The 18,198-nt window shown below is 40.7% G+C and overlaps 1 protein-coding gene across 1 annotated transcript in view; it reads left to right on the top strand.

The window, feature by feature from the left end:
* nedd9 (neural precursor cell expressed, developmentally down-regulated 9) overlaps positions 1 to 18,198 on the top strand; it is a 56,344-nt gene that overhangs the window by 29,214 nt on the left and 8,932 nt on the right. The window contains exons 2-3 of the mRNA XM_043719036.2: positions 7 to 477; positions 17,015 to 17,092. Of these exons, the coding sequence (XP_043574971.2) occupies positions 7 to 477; positions 17,015 to 17,092 (549 nt within the window). The remainder of the gene's footprint in view (positions 1 to 6; positions 478 to 17,014; positions 17,093 to 18,198) is intronic.

The raw sequence follows: 18,198 nt of genomic DNA, 5'->3' as shown, positions 1-18,198 counted from the left end.
TTCTAGAATCTTATGGCCAAAGCTTTATATGACAACGCACCAGAATCTCCAGAGGAGCTATCTTTTCGTAAAGGAGATATCCTGATGGTGATTGAACAGAACACTGGTGGGTTAGAAGGATGGTGGCTTTGTTCACTGCATGGACGACAAGGCATTGCCCCTGGCAACCGTCTCAAACTTCTTGTGGGGCCTATCTATGATAGCTCCACAAGTGAGCCATCTTCCTCTGTAGCAACACAGCAGTCACTGCAGCAGGGCATCTATCAAGTCCCGCCAAGCCTGCATGGCCATCCCAGCTGCGGAAGTTCTTTTCGAGATCCTATCTACCAAGTACCCCCTTCACAACTGAGTCAGAACGTATATCAGGTGCCTCCCAGTGCATCAGGCCAAGGTGCACAAGGCCATGAGATCTATCAGGTTCCACCGTCTGTACACAGGAGTCCTTGGGGGGCTGACAGTGCCCCTCCTACAAGCAAGGTAGGTTTCTCCTATTCATTTTGTGTATTATTTTAATGTATCAGATTCCCAGCTTTGTCTATTTCTGTGCAAGCTCAGGGAAACATGAAATTTTATTTCTGGTTTCTACACCGACAAACACTGCCAAGTATGTCACATTGTATTGTTGGCTTCATTGTCATTTTGGACCAGATTTTTCCTGCCTCTCTGCAGGAGACATTGATACATTTTTCATCTTGCCAACCAGGTGCAAAATGAGCAGTATTATTTGTCTTTTCTTTACAAAAACTGCCATATTTTCATTTCCATTTCAAGCTGAAAATCCACCCCATTGGACAATAGGATCACTACCAGAGTGCACCAGCATCGGTGTCAGAAAACCATTGAAGTGCAGAGAATTATACAGTTAAAGTTAATCCTGTCCTTGTCCATTGACAGTATTAAACTTAAGTTTTGGAAGGGGTCCCTGAGCAGCTTCCTGAACCAGCAGGGTATAATCTCTAGTTGGTGAATGCTGAAAGTCACTCCGCAGATCATGCTGTGGCTGTACAGGACATTGGTTAGACCACTGTTGGAATATTGCATGCATTTCTGGTCTCCTTCCTATCGAAAGGATGTTGTGAAACTTGAAAGGGTTCAGAAAAAATTTACAAGGATGTTGCCAGGGTTAGAGGATTTGAGTTGAAACTTTATTGCTGGAACAGCACAGCAGGTCAGGCAGCATCCAGGGAACAGGAGATTCGACGTTTCGGGCACAGGCCCTTCTTCGAATCTCCTGTTCCCTGGATGCTGCCTGACCTGCTGTGCTGTTCCAGCAATAAAGTTTCAACTTTGATCTCCAGCATCTGCAGACCTCACTTTCTCCTTGGAGGATTTGAGCTACAGGGAAAGGCTGAACAGGCTGGGACCGTTTTCCCTGGAGCATCAGGAGGCTGAGGGGTGACCTTATATAGGTTTACAAAAATTATGAGGGGCATGGATAGGATAAACAAACAAAGTCTTTTCCCTGGGGTGGGGGAGTCCAGAACTAGAGGGCATAGGTTTAGGGTGAGAGGGGAAAGATATAAAAGAGACCGAAGGGGCAACTTTTTCACACCGAGGGTGGTGCGTTTGTGGAATGAGCTGCCAGAGGAAGTGGTGGAGGCTGGTACAATTGCAATATTTAAAAGGCACCTGGATGGGTATATGAATAGGAAGAGTTTGGAGGGATATGGGCTGGGTGCTGGCTGGTAGAACTGTATTGGGTTGGGATATCTGGTCGGCATGGACAAGCTGAACCAAAGGATCTGTTTCTGTGCTGTACATCTTTATGACACACAAACCCACAGGTAATGAACAAGAAAGCAGTTTACTGGGCTAACGATCAGTGATTTTGTGATTTGTATTAATGATAAACCAGAGATTTTATTAAAAGGCAGTGCACACCGTGGTCTTAAAATAAAATTTGGATGATCAGCTCCTTGCCTACATCTGCAGAGGCTACAAATTTCCCAGTGTAGAGCAGTACAACCCAGGTTAATGTACAAGTAACACGCAACGTTTTGGGGCTTTGTTTACTTATGACCCAGATAATGATGGATACAGTATCAAAGACAATAGAGGAATTACAGCATCTTATATGGAAGGAGGCTAATCAGCACAGTTTAGATGGATGGCTGACTGGCTTGTTTCTGTGCTGTAATATTCTACTCTTATGTTCATTTGAAAATATCTTAAATGTCTGAATATTGTAAACATTTTATTATTAATAGCAAAATATTGCAGATGTTGGAAACCTGAATTTGTTTTTCTTTTATATTTAAGTACTTACTAGATCAGAAGCAAAGTTTATGATACATCTCTGATGTACTTAAAAGATTGTAACTGCAGAACAAGCTTCCTGTAAGCATCTTAGTTCCTTCCTGCTACAGTTCAAGTGCCACATTTCAACCATCGCCCTTAATTATTCAAAAAGAGCACATTAGTACTGAATGTGTAAATCACAATTGATGAAGGAAATTAGATAAATCAATGGTCTTAATATTGCTTTGTGAACATGACCTAAAACCTCATTATTATAACAATAACTGTAAATAACATCACAGTAAATCAAAAAAGAGATTAGTGTGTCTCTATACTGTTACTGTTCCTTTACTGATTCTAAAGCTGTTTAGTGGTGCTCTTATCTGCCTTTAAAAACTGCACATTGTTTGGAAATAACCACAACAAACTTGCTATTATGGATGAACATTCTATGAAAGGTGAGATAGCCTTGCATTGAAGAGGAATCCTATTAGTTATAACCTTCTAGAAGAGTACTACTAGAAGGAGACATTCAGAGTCATAGACCAGTACAGCACAGAAATAGACCCTTCAGTCCAGTACGTCCATGCCAACCAGATATCAGAAATTAATCTAGTCCCATTTGCCAGCATTTGGCCTATATCCCTCTAAAGCCTTCCTATTCATATACCCATCCAAGTGTCTTTTAAATGTTGTAATTGTATCAGTCTCCACCACTTCCTCTGGCAGCTCATTCCACACATGATGTATGCACCACCCTCTGCATGAAAAAGTTGCCCCTTAGGTCTCTTTCAGCTCTCAGCTTAAACCTATGCCCTCTTGCTTTGGACTCCCCACCCTGAGGAAAGGACCTTCTCAATTTATCCTATCCATGCCCCTCATGATTTTATAAACCTCTAAAGTCACCCCTCAGCCTCTGCTCCAGGGAAAATAGCCCCAGCCTGTTCAGCATCTCTCTATGAATCTCCCTCAAACCATGGCAACATCCTTGTAAATGTCTTCTGAACCCTTTCAAGTTTAACAACATCTTTCTTATAGCAGGGAGATCAGAATTGAACGCTGTCTTCCATAAGTGGCCTAACCAATGTCCTGTACAGCTGCAACATGACCTCCCAACTCCTATGAGAGAAAGTGAGGACTGCAGATGCTGGAGATCAGAGCTGAAAATGTGTTGCTGGAAAAGCGCAGCAGGTCAGGCAGCATCCAAGGAGCAGGAGAATCGACGTTTCGGGCATGAGCCCTTCTTCAGGATTCCTGAAGAAGGGCTCATGCCTGAAATGTCGATTCTACTGCTCCTTGGATGCTGCCTGACCTGCTGCACTTTTCCAGCAACACATTTTCAGCTCCCAACTCCTATACTCAATGCACTGACCAATAAAGGCAACATAGGTGCAGTGCACCAAAAGCTTTTACTTCCAAATAAACCTACTGGACTATAACCTGGTGTTGTGTGATTTTTAACTTTGTCCGCCCCAGTCCAATACTGACATCTCCACATCAATTAAAGGCAAGCATACCAAACACTGCCTTCACTATCCTATCTACCTGTGACTCCAGTTTCAAGAAGCTATGAACCGACACTCCAAGGTCTCTTTGTTCAGCAACACTCCCCAGGACCTTACCATTAAGTGTATATGTCCTGCTCTGATTTGCCTTTTTCAGAATGCAGCACCTCGCATTTATCTTAATTAAACTCCATCTCCCACTCCTCAGCCCATTGGCCCATCTGATCAACATCCTGTTGGATTCCGAGGGTAACTTTCTTCACTATCCATTACACCTCCTATTTGGGTATCATCTGCAAACTTACTAACTATACCTCCTATGTTCACATCCAAATCATTTATATAAATGATGAAAAGCTGTGGACCCACAACCAATCCTAGTGGCACACCACTGGTCACAGGCCTCCAGTCATAAATGTGATCCTCCACCACCACCCTCTGTGTTCTGCCTTTGAGTCAGTTCTGTATCCAAATGGCTAGTTCTCCCTGTATCCTGAGTGATCTAACCTTGCTAACCAGTCTCCCATGTACTGATGTTTACGATGAATTTTGTGTATTGAACTTGGAATATAATGCAACAAAATCTCCAAAGGAAGTAGTTTGGTACAAACCCCCATTAGCAGTAAACTGTACAGTCAGCTCTGGTACATTGTTGAGCTACCTGCATGCAAACCAATCTCAGCCTTAACCTCAGAAGAGAGATAGAGGTAGACATCAGGAGAACTTTGAGTTGTGTGATGGTATTTTATGGTATGTATCGGAATAGAGTTTATAATTTTACATTACTTCTGGAAAATATCACCTCTGACAGTCTCAGCCATTCTCAGTGATATACTGAAATAGCAGTCGTAATTAAACACTCTTATATTCTGAAAGTTTGAAGATACAGTCTTCAGATGCAATAGTGCTATCACTGAGCCAAACTAACACTTAGGATAGATATAAATCGGATTTATTTCAAAGCCAAGATTCAGTGAACAAACAATATGTAAATTGGACCACCCAGTCTGTTTTACATTTAGTAATTCTATTTACTGTAAATTTTCTGTTTTTAGCATTTTACAGTAGTGCTGCTGAATCGTATTCAAATCTTTATTTACAGTGAAATGCTTCTGGCATTTAGAGTGCAGAACTGTAAATGGCTTCACAGCTGTTATTTGTCTGGCTCGCTATAGGCAAACGCTGGGATGTTCTATAACGAAAAGCAGCAGAGTTTGGGTGTGGAGGATAGAGACTGACAACACAAACATCATGCCATAGCATGTATGTTTTGAGTTACATTGGGCAAAAGAAATTTGACCAATTTGCTGTACAGAAGAGAAAAATAATTTTAACTGCCTATTAAAGTCATGGCATGATTTTGTATTGAAGCTCAGCAGACAGCAAAAAGACTGATCAGGAAATGCTTGGCTGGAAAGCAGCAGTTTCCATTTTCATTACAGTTTATATTGGCAGAAAGGTCAGACATTTCCCTTTCAGGGCCCACCTCTACTTTTCAATTTATCCCCGAGAGCCCCTTGTTGATAACTAGTATAAACACCTACTAAAGCTGAGCTGGAGGGTCCAACACCTTCCAGTTAGTAAGCAGGTATAGAAGGCTGAACCTCATATCCAGGCAGACTTCAGTGCTTGCTTTCAGTTTGAGACTGTCGTAATTTTTAATTGCCATAAATTCTATCATGTATTGCTTTTGTTCCATAAAACCCCCTCACCCCACAATCTCTCTCTGTTTTTGAAGAAAAACTACCTGAAATTGAAAAATTTTTTCCCAAAGAAAGCTTCTGATACATTGTAAACACCATCCTGATATTAGCCTCATCTACTGGGGCCACATGATGGGACATTGTGGCTACGTGTAGTTTGCTGTGCTCTCCCAATGGATAAAGTTTTATATAATCAGAAAATATTCAATCTCGCAGTAATAAGTTGGTGAGAGAAAGGTCTAAGAAAAATATAAAGTTGCTAAAGCAGTGTCAGCTGTGACTTGATCACAACCACTCTTGTCTTTCAAGTTCTAGAACTTTAACCCAAAATTAAACTGATACGCTGGTGTCATACTGCAAGAAAATAAGGTCTGTCTTTCAGCTGAGATGCTAAACCAAGATGTCACGTGTCCTCTCAGGTCTTTGAAGACTCCATGGCTATATTTTGACAAAGATCCAGTGTCTTGGCCAACAATTATTCCTCAAATAATATCGAAAAATGTGCAGGTTGATCTTTTAACAGAATTACTGTTGGTGGAATCATGACGGTGTGCAAATTGGCTGATGTGTTGCTACATTGTAAATAGACAGTAGTGAGCTAACCCCAGCTATGGGAAGAGTCAAAGATTCACACATCCTCACTGACCCAAAGTCACAGATGAAAGGAAATAAAATTCAATCTTTTCTGGCAAGAGATGCAAAATCCTGAAAGGAGATCTTCTGATTGTTTCCTTGATTCTTAGTTATATGCAACAATCCCGGATTCCCCCAGCAGTGAATTTAGATTTGGAGATAGCCCATGAAATAAGCTTGAAAACCCTAAAAGTATAGAGTGCTTGAAATACTGAGGTTGTGAAAGGTAATATACAAGTACAATTTTTCTTTCCTTTATTAGCTGTTATTAAGGAACGTTTGAAAAGTTGGGCAGAATTTAACAGAGATAGGGGTGGTGGATAACTGCCCCACTCTTCGGAAGGAGAGTCCATGATGAGCCCATGACGTGCCTGTCCCAAAGCGATAATGTGTTGTAGATGGGCTTAATTAGCAGAGTGTGACTTCCACCCCTAAGTGGGAAATGTTCCAACCTCCTGGATCAGATGAGCCAGCAGCTCCAGAAAACCAGAGCTCAGTACTGGACATTGCCAGGATTGCAGACAGGCCCATGGAAAGGTTCCAATGGATCGCAGTCCAGGAACTCCTGCAAATATGGAGCTTTGACCAGGAGGAATTGTCCCCCATAGGAAGGCTGGGTTTTAACATTCCATGCTTGGAGAAGAAAAAGAGGATATTATCTTCGATGGTTTTCCCTTAGTATGCACAGAGCTCTCTGCAAAGATAGAACTCCCTTTTCATCCTGCACTTACATTTCCATCCTTGATCCCAAGGAAGGCCAACCATGGCCACAAGTGCCCGAGAGCTGCATCATACTGGCAGGCCTTCCCAGAGCAGGCAGTGTAGGTCTCTATGTGACTTGCAACCAGGAGGTAAAACCCTCAGACCCTCCATTAAAAAGTATCCCTCATTTTGTGTAGAATCAGAACAAGAGTTTTTGAAAGGAGGTGTAATGGGTGCTTTGCAAATGTATGTGATTGCTGCAGTCAAATTTCTTCTTGCTGCTCACTTCACAATCAAAGCTGGATTTGGTAAATATTGAGACATCCCTGTGTGAAGGGTTTTGGGGTGGGTTGTGAGGGCAAGGTGTGGGAACCAGGAGAAGGGGTATGGAGTGGGAATTGCAATGTTAGAAAATCATTGCTAGCAAAAGTCTTTGTCTATTTACCCTATCCATGCCCCTCATAATTTTGTAAACCTCTATAAAGGTCACCCCTCAGCCTCCGACGCTCCAGGGAAAACAGCCCCAGCCTTTTCAGCCTCTCTCTATAGGTCAAATCCTCCAACCCTGGCAACATCCTTGTAAATCTTTTCTGAATCCTTTCAAGTTTCACAACATCTTTCCGATAGGAAGGAGACCAGAATTGCATGCAATATTCCAACAGTGGTCTAACCAATGTCCTGTGCAACGCAACATGACCTCCCAACTCCTGTACTCAATACTCTGACAATTAAAAGGAAAGCATACCAAACGCCTTCTTCACTATCATATCTACCTGCGACTCCACTTTTTCAAGGAGCTATGAACCTACTTGGTTTATGTCATACTTTAAAGCATTTTAAAAAATTAAAAATTCTCCGTGAACTTTTCAGAATCTTTGAATAAAGATTTGAATGAACTGAGCAGGAGTAACATTAGCTTCTGGGAATTGTTCCTCCAGTGTGGAAATTTGGAAGTGTACATGGAATTATTACCGCCTGTATCAATTTAATCTTGGTCAAACAAGCCCATTCTGAGTAAATTAGCAATCATGTATTAGAACTTAGGTAGAGTAGTAACAACTAGTCAAAGCCCAACTACATGACAACAATCATTACATATAGGTATCTACATGTTTTACAAATGTCTGATATTTCAAAGATGTGATGAATGTATGGTACTTTTAACTTATTAGTAATGTGAAAGTAAATTCAGTGCTTCTGATCATGACAGGAAACATGCGTGTCAGTACTAATTACCTGACCAATACTCTGCAGCGCAATGATATTTAAGTTAACTGTAATCAACATTTCTAACAAATTAGAGGTTAGGCAGGTAATTTATTTAAGTGCATGGCCCCTTTAAAAAATGATTATGCATCCATATATGCACACTGACTTAAAAGGGCCAATTTATGTGCAGAACGTGTACTTCCAGGTTGTTACGCAGCTGCCTAACTTACTGGGAGCTGTACCCATAATTATTCTCCTGCAGGAAAGCAGTTGACCCAGATTAGATTAGATTACTTTAGATTACTTTACAGTGTGGAAACAGTCCCTTCGGCCCAACAAGTCCACACCGACCCGCCGAAGCGTAACCCACCCATACCCCTAACCTAACACTACGGGCAATTTAGCATGGCCAATTCACCTGACCTGCACATCTTTGGGCTGTGGGAGGAAACTGGAGCACCCGGAGGAAACCCACGCAGACACGGGGAGAACGTGCAAACTCCACACAGTCCGTCGCCTGAGGCGGGAATTGAACCCGGGTCTCTGGCGCTGTGAGGCAGCAGTGCTAACCACTGTGCCACCGTGCCGCCCTCTTCAGTTCTCTGCTTGAAGGTAAGTCTGACCCACAGCATCACAACTTCCAAAAGTATGACAAGAAATCCATCCTAAGTCCATCCCATCCTGAATGGGAATTGGACTCCATACAGTTGGCACCCGATCTGATCCACACTAACCATCCAGACCACTCAGCTAACCAGCTCCTCCGAGGAGCTGTGGCAACATTCATTCTTACTTGCATGTCATAGCCTCGAGTTGTGGATAGTAATGGTAGAGTTGGTGGAGATCGCTTCCTATAAAAAAGCAGACATCTGTACTCTGTATTTTGGTATTGTCTTTCTTCACAAAACTAGACCTCCTTTATCAAAGAAAAGCTTCATAATACCAATTTGAAGTTTACATTGTAACTAAAGTTTCATCTGAGAAAGACATGAGCTGGAAATTGCACATAGCCAGAATCTATATCAGTAAACAAGTACAGTTTCAAACAAACTGCTGCCCAGCCATATTCATGTTTGGTTCCTAACCACTTCATTGATTTACAAGTAGCTAATAGATCAGCCTCCAAATAAAAACTGATGGGAGATTTAAAATGTATATGAAGGATTTCAAACTGTGCATTTACCGTGACAAATTAATGACTACAGCCTTCGTGATCACAAGGCTTAAAACTCTCTCAATGTCTGGCAGTTACAAAGAATGGCCAAACTTCTGGGGAAAAAAATACAGAGGGTGTATAATTATCCCAGTCATTAATTGAAGGGTTGTTGCTAAACTATGTGCTGCTCAACAAGTTGGGACATTCCAGGAAAAGTGAATGCTGTGGTCTGTTGCATTGTACACTAATCCAATCCTAAACTGAACATTACTGTTAACACATTGTTAGAAGATGATTTTTAGTGGAATGCAATAAAAATGTGGTTAAATAGCGGTAAACCAACATATATTAATAGTCACTGCATTCTGAAAGCAATTATAAATTAATCTCATCAAGAAGTCTGTGATATACTAATGTGATAGGGGGCAGCATAAATTGTTATTTATTACTTATAAATTGTTACCTGGGATGAGTTTCAATGAAAATTGAGATAATTCAGTCTTATCGTTAAATATTGGGGAGAAATGTACAAAAATTTTAAAAAGTTTCCCATCACAGACTTCTCAAAATGCCGGAACATCTGTGGTATGACTTTGGTTTTGACTTCCTGTTTATACCGAGTTGCCAGATGTCAAGGGTGGTGCCTGAGTAAAAGAATTACAGAAATAAAACGTTAATCTTTAAAAATGAGAGTTTGCTGCATTTCCGCACAACACAACTGAAGTTCGCAAAGTTTAAGAAATCATTCTGTCAAATATACACCGTGATCCAAGATGTTAGAAATGTATTGTTTACCAGACATGGTTGAATTAGCAAATCCCCTCATTTATTCTGTTGTTACTTCAAAGCCTTTAAATTGCTTAGTATCTCTCACTTGAGATCTTCTTTATATGTCCTTTCATTCAGACGAGAGAGGCACAGCCAGAGAACAAAATGCACAAAATAAAAACTACTAACAACAAAATGTTGCGATTAACAAAAAACTGTGGGAGAATGATTGTGCCCTCCCTGTCACCCCCCAGCTCCAGGCCAATTAAGTCCCTAGGGGGAGGGTCCACTTGATGCCTCATCGTCTCTGACATGAACACAGTGGCAGGCAGGTGTTTGTCGTAGAGAGAGAGAGCACAATGAACAAATCCATACCATGTTGCTGTTAAGAAACTAATGTCAAAACAACATTTATGTGAAATTGTGTGAATAAATGAAACTCACACTGGCAAATAGTAAACAAATCTCACAAATCAGCTGCGGTAATCAGTTTAATATCCTTTTTTTTATTAAATACAGGTAGAATTTCTAACTTACTTAGCGCATATAGGCCTATTAATTTTACTAACATTTATCAACTTAAAAGACAAAAACACACCGGATAGACACTCTTAATCCTATCAGGAGTAGCAGCCAGCATGTAGAACGTGTTTTAACCCATCTCCTGTCTTCCAGAACAGAAGCCCCTCAAACCTTTGTATGTTATAGATAAAACAATTAACACCATAATAATGGCATTTTAATGTATGTAAGAACAGTGCGTAATGAGGCTAGTGTAAGATCTGTATTTCGGGATTCTATTGCCGGCTTGAACTTGTGCTACTTGCGGTTGCTGAATACAAGAGCCTATTTTTGCCACTCACCGATTTTGGTCATTATTTGAGCACGAACCCACAGCCTGCTTCACCATTCAATCAAATCATGGTTCTACTGTTTGGGTTCCAAATTCCTCAATCTCACCTAACCCTGATTGGCCTTCTCCTTGTTAGCTATACCCTCTCAGTTCTGGTAGCTTCCATGTAAAGCATTGTTTCAGTGTGTCTATATGTTCTTCTTCTTTGTAAGGCACCATTTAGGTTCACCTGAACTGATTGACAAAAGGGGCATGAAACTGTGGATGTTCAAAATCAAGAATAAAACCAGAAACTCTGATGCAGTCAGCACATCTGAAACATGCTCTAATCTGTTCTCTACACACATGCCAACTGCAGCATTGAGTATTTTCACCATTTACTTTTTTGGTTTCAGAAAACTGAGACTTCAATATCTTAATAAAGAGCCACATTTCAAAAAATTCAGTGTGTCCTCAAAACAGTTGGGGGATCCTTTGATGCAATGGATACTTGTTATAGAATCATCGAATCCCCACAGTGTGGAAGTAGGCCATTCAGCCCATCACATCTGCACTGACTCTCCAAAGAGGATCCCATTCTACCCTGTAGCCCTGCATTTCCCCACGGCTAATGCGCATAGCCTGCACATCCCTGGACATTATGGGCAATTTAAAATGGTCAGTCCACCTAACCCGCACATCTTTGGACTATGGGAGGAAACTAGAGCATCCAGAGGAAACCCACACAGATGTGGGGAGAACATGCAAACTAGGGATTCTATAAAAAAAAGTTGATAATGTACACTTCTCTATTTTAGCATTTGTTTTAAAAGGAAATAAAACTAGTTTTCAAAAAATCTGTAACCAAATATACATCAGTAAAAATTAATTTACTATCCTTTGTCAGCTTTCTTGGGAATGCACTGCCCCTGGTTAATTTTAATGAACAAGCAGAGTCTTGTGGCTCATTTGCTGTAGGCGACACATTGATATTCCTGTTTCACCACAGCCACACTTCTGGCATGAGCTTCAGCAGAATCTGTCCCTAGCAGCCATGTCACAACAAGTTTCTGTTTTTAAAATCCGTGCACGTCATCTGTAGATGATGCTGTTTAAACCTCACCTCTGGCGTGGCTGAGTGTGGGTAGATTAAATCCGCTCTGGCTTTCAACACTCTCCTGCCAGGTGACTAAATAGATGAGCTCAGGCTGATCTACATAGGTGGTAATTACATCAGCCTCTCAGTTGCTGCTTAAAGCTTTCCAACTTTTTCCAAGTATTATGGCAAACCATAAACAGATGAGGTAGACAGGAATAGGTGATTACAGTGATGGATTTGGATGAGAAAAGGTGGGAGCAGGTTTCAGTGAGCGTAAATACTGACATAGATCAATTCAGTTAAATAGTCTGTTACTGTTCCATTATGCTATGTAAGTGTCATGGTCAGAGTTCTGTGTCAGCTAACTTTTTAAAAAAAGTTTATAAATAAGGACCATCTTGTGGCACGCGGGTAGTGTGCCGACCTCTGAGCCGGGAGGCCTGGAATTAAGTCCCACCTGCTCCAGTGAGTGTCCTAACATTCTGAATAGGCTGATTAAAATCATTAGAACACAAGCTGCTCACCAGGATTAACTTTTTCAAAGAGTCTAAGTAATTTACCTGTGTCCAAAATACTTATCCATCTGTTCTATTAGATTATTCTATTGGTGGCACGGTGGCACAGTGGTTAGCACTGCTGCCTCACAGCGCCAGAGACCCGGGTTCAATTCCCGCCTCAGGCGACTGACTGTGTGGAGTTTGCATGTTCTCCCTGTGTCTGCGTGGGTTTCCTCCGGGTGCTCCGGTTTCCTCCCACAGTCCAAAGATGTGCAGGTCAGGTGAATTGGCCATACTAAATTGCTCGTAGTGTTAGGTAAGGGGTAAATGTAGGGGTATGGGTGGGTTGCGCTTCAGCAGGTCGGTGTGGACTTGTTGGGCCGAAGGGCCTGTTTCCACACTGTAATGTAATCTAATCTAATTAGTTATTGTCCTCCCTGTTTTAGACCCTAAAGGTGGTCACAATATTGTTAAATTTTGACATCTCAATTCCTACCATGGAGTTCTTTGCTGCCACAGATGATGATGTTGGAGGTGGGAAGGCCATGTAATCAAAGGAAATCAGTACCTGATTTACGGAACTGGACATCAAGCAGGGGATATCTACTAGGGCCACTCCATATGCTTTTTCCTGACACCCCCGATCCACCTTTCCTGTGACCCTCAGCCCCAGAAACCCCCCTCCCTCGAAATCACTTGCTTTCCATCTTGATCTTTCTTACATTGTGGTGTCCTTCAGGCAGAAGCTACAGCCTGCTCTGTGACACTGCTGACTGCAAGAGCTGCTGGCTTCTAATTGGCTAGTGGCTGTCTTTGGGTGGGATATCTGCAGCCTGGCCATGATTCTGGCATCACCAGTGCCTGATTGGCATTCAATTCAGTAGGCCTTACCTGGAAAAGACAGTGTGGGTTTCTTGGTGGCTCTCCATGTTAAGTTCCAAGATGGATCAGGAGGCCAAAACGTTAAACAGGAGGAGCTATATTATGGAGGGGTTTGCTCTATAGGCAGCAAGATTAGAGAGAGAGCTGTTTGTCCACCCAAAGCAGCCAATGCCGCTTTTATTATGGCATATAGTCAGACTCTTAAAGTGACAGTCCACCATTTTTACACAAATATACAGCACTCCAGCTGGCTGACAAGACCCTAATGATCCAACAAATTGCTGCCCACTGAGTGTGGAGCTCAAATCTGCAACCAATAACGTCAACCACATAGAGCTCATTGGACCAGATTAACCAGATTCTATCAGTCCTGGCTGACAGATTTAAACAGGAGTGTCAAATGTTCTGTTCACTTTGAGAGCTGGCTCTGAGGAGACCGAACCACTGTCAAGAACTATGCACATGTAAATAAAGGGTGATGGGATACCAGCCGGTGTGGAATTATTTCACCTGCAACCTTCTGACTCAGGCGAGATCATTATTAACCATGTCAAACTTCCTTATCAGAAATGCAGGTTATATGTCATATATTTCAAGTGACTTTTTAATTAATCATCAAGTTGGCAATCGATGACTGGAAGGAGGCATAGTGTGTAAATAGCTGTAGGATTAGCTCAGAATAGTCATGATTTGGAGGTGCCAGTGTTGGACTGGGGTGGGCAAAGTTAAAAATCTCACAACACCATGTTGTGCTTCCAAATAAACCTGTTGGACTCTAACCTGGGATTGTGTGATTTTTAACTTAGCTCAGAATAGGATGGATATGAATGAAGTGTTTGAGCTTTCATTTGACAAGAATTGAGTTGTTGAAAACCACAAGATTGGCTAAGGAAATAGTTGGTCTGAAGTAAATCTGGTACTGCAATAGCCAAATGTTTGACGAGCCGCTGGACTTCAGTTTGGGAGTAGGGTCTGGGAATCCTGTTTTAGCTTTTTTCCTTGGAGAAGCACCTGCTTCTGTCTGTAATTGGTGTAACAAGAAGCTGGGGTGAAAGGTCAACAGATCTGTGGATATCTGACTCCTGTTTATGGCCGTTGCCCCACGTTCTTTAGAAGTGCACAGAGAATCGAAGAGCAGAGTAAACTGATTTGTCTCGACAATACATCTTGCTTCTGTTCTCATATTTTCTTTCTCTTTCCCACATTTGGTGATAGGGCTTACAGATTCCAGGTTGTTAAAGCACTTCCCATGCAGTGAGAATAGTTTCTGTTTGTGTATTTGTTGTTTTCTTGACCATCACCTGTTTTTTTTTGTCTAATGAGCACTGCTTATTATTCTTTCTTAATTATATGTCACAAGTGAATTAAAGTAAAGACCACAGTCAGCATTCTGACACTTCTAACCTTCTGACTGTTGTTGTAGTATTTGCTGAACCAAAAATGCTGTCTAAACACAGGATAGAAGTTTGTCTAAATATTTATTCAGTTGATTGATATAAAAAAGTACTGTTATTTAAAAACATTAATTCAGTTCAGATTAATTATAATGGTCTTCAAATCATTTCTCTTTGAAGTTTGCTTTCTTGCATGTGACTTGTCTATGAGCTGGCCATAATCCCTTCACTTGGTTTTAAGTGAAAAATAACAGAAATTTAGCCAAAGCAAAGCAATGTGAAACCATCAGGGCACCACCTTAAAAGGAAACTGCCCCATCTGCTAAATCAATATTGACTTTCCTGGGAAGGAGTTGGCTACTGGCAATTCCACCCCATCATGTCAGTTTTTACATGTAGATTGGTAGCTTTAGCTGAATCTCTTTTTATAGGTCTCAGCTTCACATTCTGTCTATGCTTCACTGTTCTCATTGATCTGTCAGGACTCTTTTTTTTCATAGTTTATTTATGTCTTGACTCTATTGGCCCTGTGCTGTGGAATTTGAAAAGGCTTTACTTTTTTGAAATGCATCAATGTAAATATTGTGCTTTGTAAGCACAATATGATTTTCCAGTCAATATATGAGGGAGATGTTTTGTATTTAATTTCATATATCCTTTCTATTTTTTTCCATCCGCTTTGGGGTGGGAATAGCTGAGGGTATGCTGTTCTGAGCAGGCTGGCTCCCCCATCTGTTTCATGCAGATGGCACCAATGAATAAGAAAACAATTTACTGTGGGGTGAAAAGTTTCCCCCAGCCAGATGGCTCAGACTGTGTCATCACTAGTTTGGGTCAGCAAAACTTCCATTATTTGCCTGGAATCTGAATGCCACCGCAACCACATAATGTCAAAGAAAAGTGTGTCTTGCCTGCTGAAAGCAATATGGTCAACGGAATTACTATACTGTTGTATTGGGGACAGACCTAGCACTGGAGTAGTGGCCTGGGAGACTGAGTACAAACCCAATGATAGACTGGGTGGCAGGGCACTGGGTGATGTGGCACAGACTAAGATATTGCGATTTCATTTGAAAACAACAAATGCTGGGTCAGACAGCATCCGTGGAGAGAGAACAAGCTAATGTTTCAAGTCTAGATGACTCTTCGTTAGAAATTTCAATTGTTTGGATGTTTAGCAATTTAGTGGTACTGTCTTCTATGACCACATCAGCCAGAAACTAGGTTGTGTCTGCAATGGTTATTATGCATTAGTTACTTAAACCCAGACAATGACAGAAAATAAGTTGTTTCATCATGTTGGATTGGATTCACAGGGTGGTGTGCTAATCCACTGTACCACCCAAACTCCTCAGTATTTGCTTTATAATTGCTACTCTCTTATTGGAGTTGGAGTAAATTGAGCCAATTCAAAGAAACTAAATGTAAAATTAGCCAAGCTGCTTTTGGAGAGCATAATCCTTTGTATCCAATGTACAATGATCACTATGATGGCAAATGTGCACAACTATTTTGTTTGTTCACTGTTTAAAGGGAAGCACATATTATTTATGATCATCAAAGCTGTTCAGTGAGCTGCACAACATTTCTGCTCCCTCTGCAGTGTCCTTTCTGTAACTAACTTCTCAAGGCAGTGCTACAATTTAAAGATGAATGAGAGGATAATCATCTGCCTGGGAGCTATCTTTTTGTTTATAATAACTGTCTCAAAAACACTCATCTATTATAGTAAACTTTTTCAGATTAGCATCAGTATACCCTCCAGGGCCATTTACAACTTTTGTTGCAGCTTGTCTTTGCTTTGAAGATGTGGTATCTCTGCTCCTGACTGTCAGGATGCTGTGTATTCTAATTGATAAAAGTCAGTTGTATTTTCATTTCCTGTATTATTTTCCAGCCTTTTCATAAAGGTCAAATCATCTCATGTCAAATCAAACTGTACCCTTTATTTAGTAGAAATTGCATCTTTCATTTGCAACATCTTTCATTGTCATCCATTGAAATTCCAGGTGGAAACATTTAGCAACAGAAGAATTAGTGGTAAACATTTTTAATTGAACTCTGAATCTGTGACCTAACCACCTGTGATAGGTGTCCAAGGTTGGAAGCAGCTGGACAGTTGAGGGCTCAATTTCATTGTTGGGCCTGAAGTTCAAATTCTAATTTTGACTGAAATTTGAGTTTAGTTCATCCAAAATGTGAGGTGACCTAAATTTAATGGAGATAATCTTTGGTGAACTGTTTTGAAGATGTATCACTTGCAGATTTAAATACTGCATCAGCCCAGATTATAGGCGGTTTTAATGGAGATTACATTTTTCACATGCTGTGTGTAAATACTTGTAGAATAAAATGCTTGAAAATTGATTTGTAAACTTTTGGTTTTTTTTCTGCAGGTCAGATGTGGACAGGGCTACTCTCCAGCAAGACAGCAGCAAAGAGTTTATGATATCCCACCAGTTCGTCAGCAGGGGGTATGTAATGTCACAAAGAACATAAAGCAGAGAAATGGACCTATTCTATAAGCAGTGTTTATATTCCACTTCAGATCCTCCATTTACATTTACCTTCTCTCAGCCTTTCAGTATATCTTACCATTTTCTTTTCACCTCATATCTGTTTTTACTTTGAAAGCATCTACCTTCCCATGGTAGTGAATTTCACATTCTAACCACTCTGAAATCAAAGAAAATTCTCCTTGCTTTCCTTTTAGATTTTATAGTAATCATGCTGACTTTATGGCTGTCAGTTTTCAGGGCCCTCCCCTACATGTAAAGCATTCTTTCCAAAGATCTTGGTTGAATCTACTTTTAATTCTCTCTTCTACTGACTGATGTCTCCACCTTTCCCACTTGTAATCTCTCTGTTCTGGTACCATCCTTGCAAATTTGTTTATTTAGACTGCAGGCCAGTATGTGCACTGTGTACACAATTATGCCTGACAGCATCCTATACAAGTGTAACATAACTTCACTACTTTTACATCCCACTTTTCTAGAAATAAATCCAAATGTTAGTATTTTTAAATGCTGTCCTAACCTGTGTTGCCATTTTTACTGTACATTTTCCATCTGACATTTTGTCCTTCTACTTCATTCAGTTTCCTATTTGTTAGAGGGGAGATGATATTTGTTTCTCCTGCTGAAGTATTAGAGTCTGCAAATCTTCTAATGTCTACTTTGTATTAATTACGTGCTTTGCCAGTGTTTGTTCTATTCCGCAGTTTGGAATAATCTGCAAAGCTCAACACTGAGTTACTTGTTCCAAAGCCGAAGTAATTAATAGAATTTATGTCCAAAAGCAGACCCTGCGCTGAACTTGTGGAACACAGCTTTCAATCTGAATGATTGATTGTTCTTTATCACCACTGATTGCTTTCTCGTTTTTATCCATCCAGCTATTTGTTCCCTAATTCCAAATGCTCTCTTCCTTGCCATAAGTTTATTATTTCATACCTAATGAAAGACACTTTGAAAATACACTAATTGCATTATGTCTTCTCAATTAAAATTATAACTTTCCTTCACTTGGTTGCCAGTAACTCCATTGTGTAACATTGAGCAAGCATTGTACATCTCAC

Source organism: Chiloscyllium plagiosum, unplaced genomic scaffold (assembly GCF_037043375.1).
Source record: "Chiloscyllium plagiosum isolate Xiang-an unplaced genomic scaffold, Cpla_swu_hap1 HiC_scaffold_34, whole genome shotgun sequence".
NCBI classification, from domain to species: Eukaryota; Metazoa; Chordata; class Chondrichthyes; order Orectolobiformes; family Hemiscylliidae; genus Chiloscyllium; species Chiloscyllium plagiosum.
Note: the sequence above shows the minus strand (reverse complement) of the source record. Positions and strands in the feature narration are given on the sequence as shown.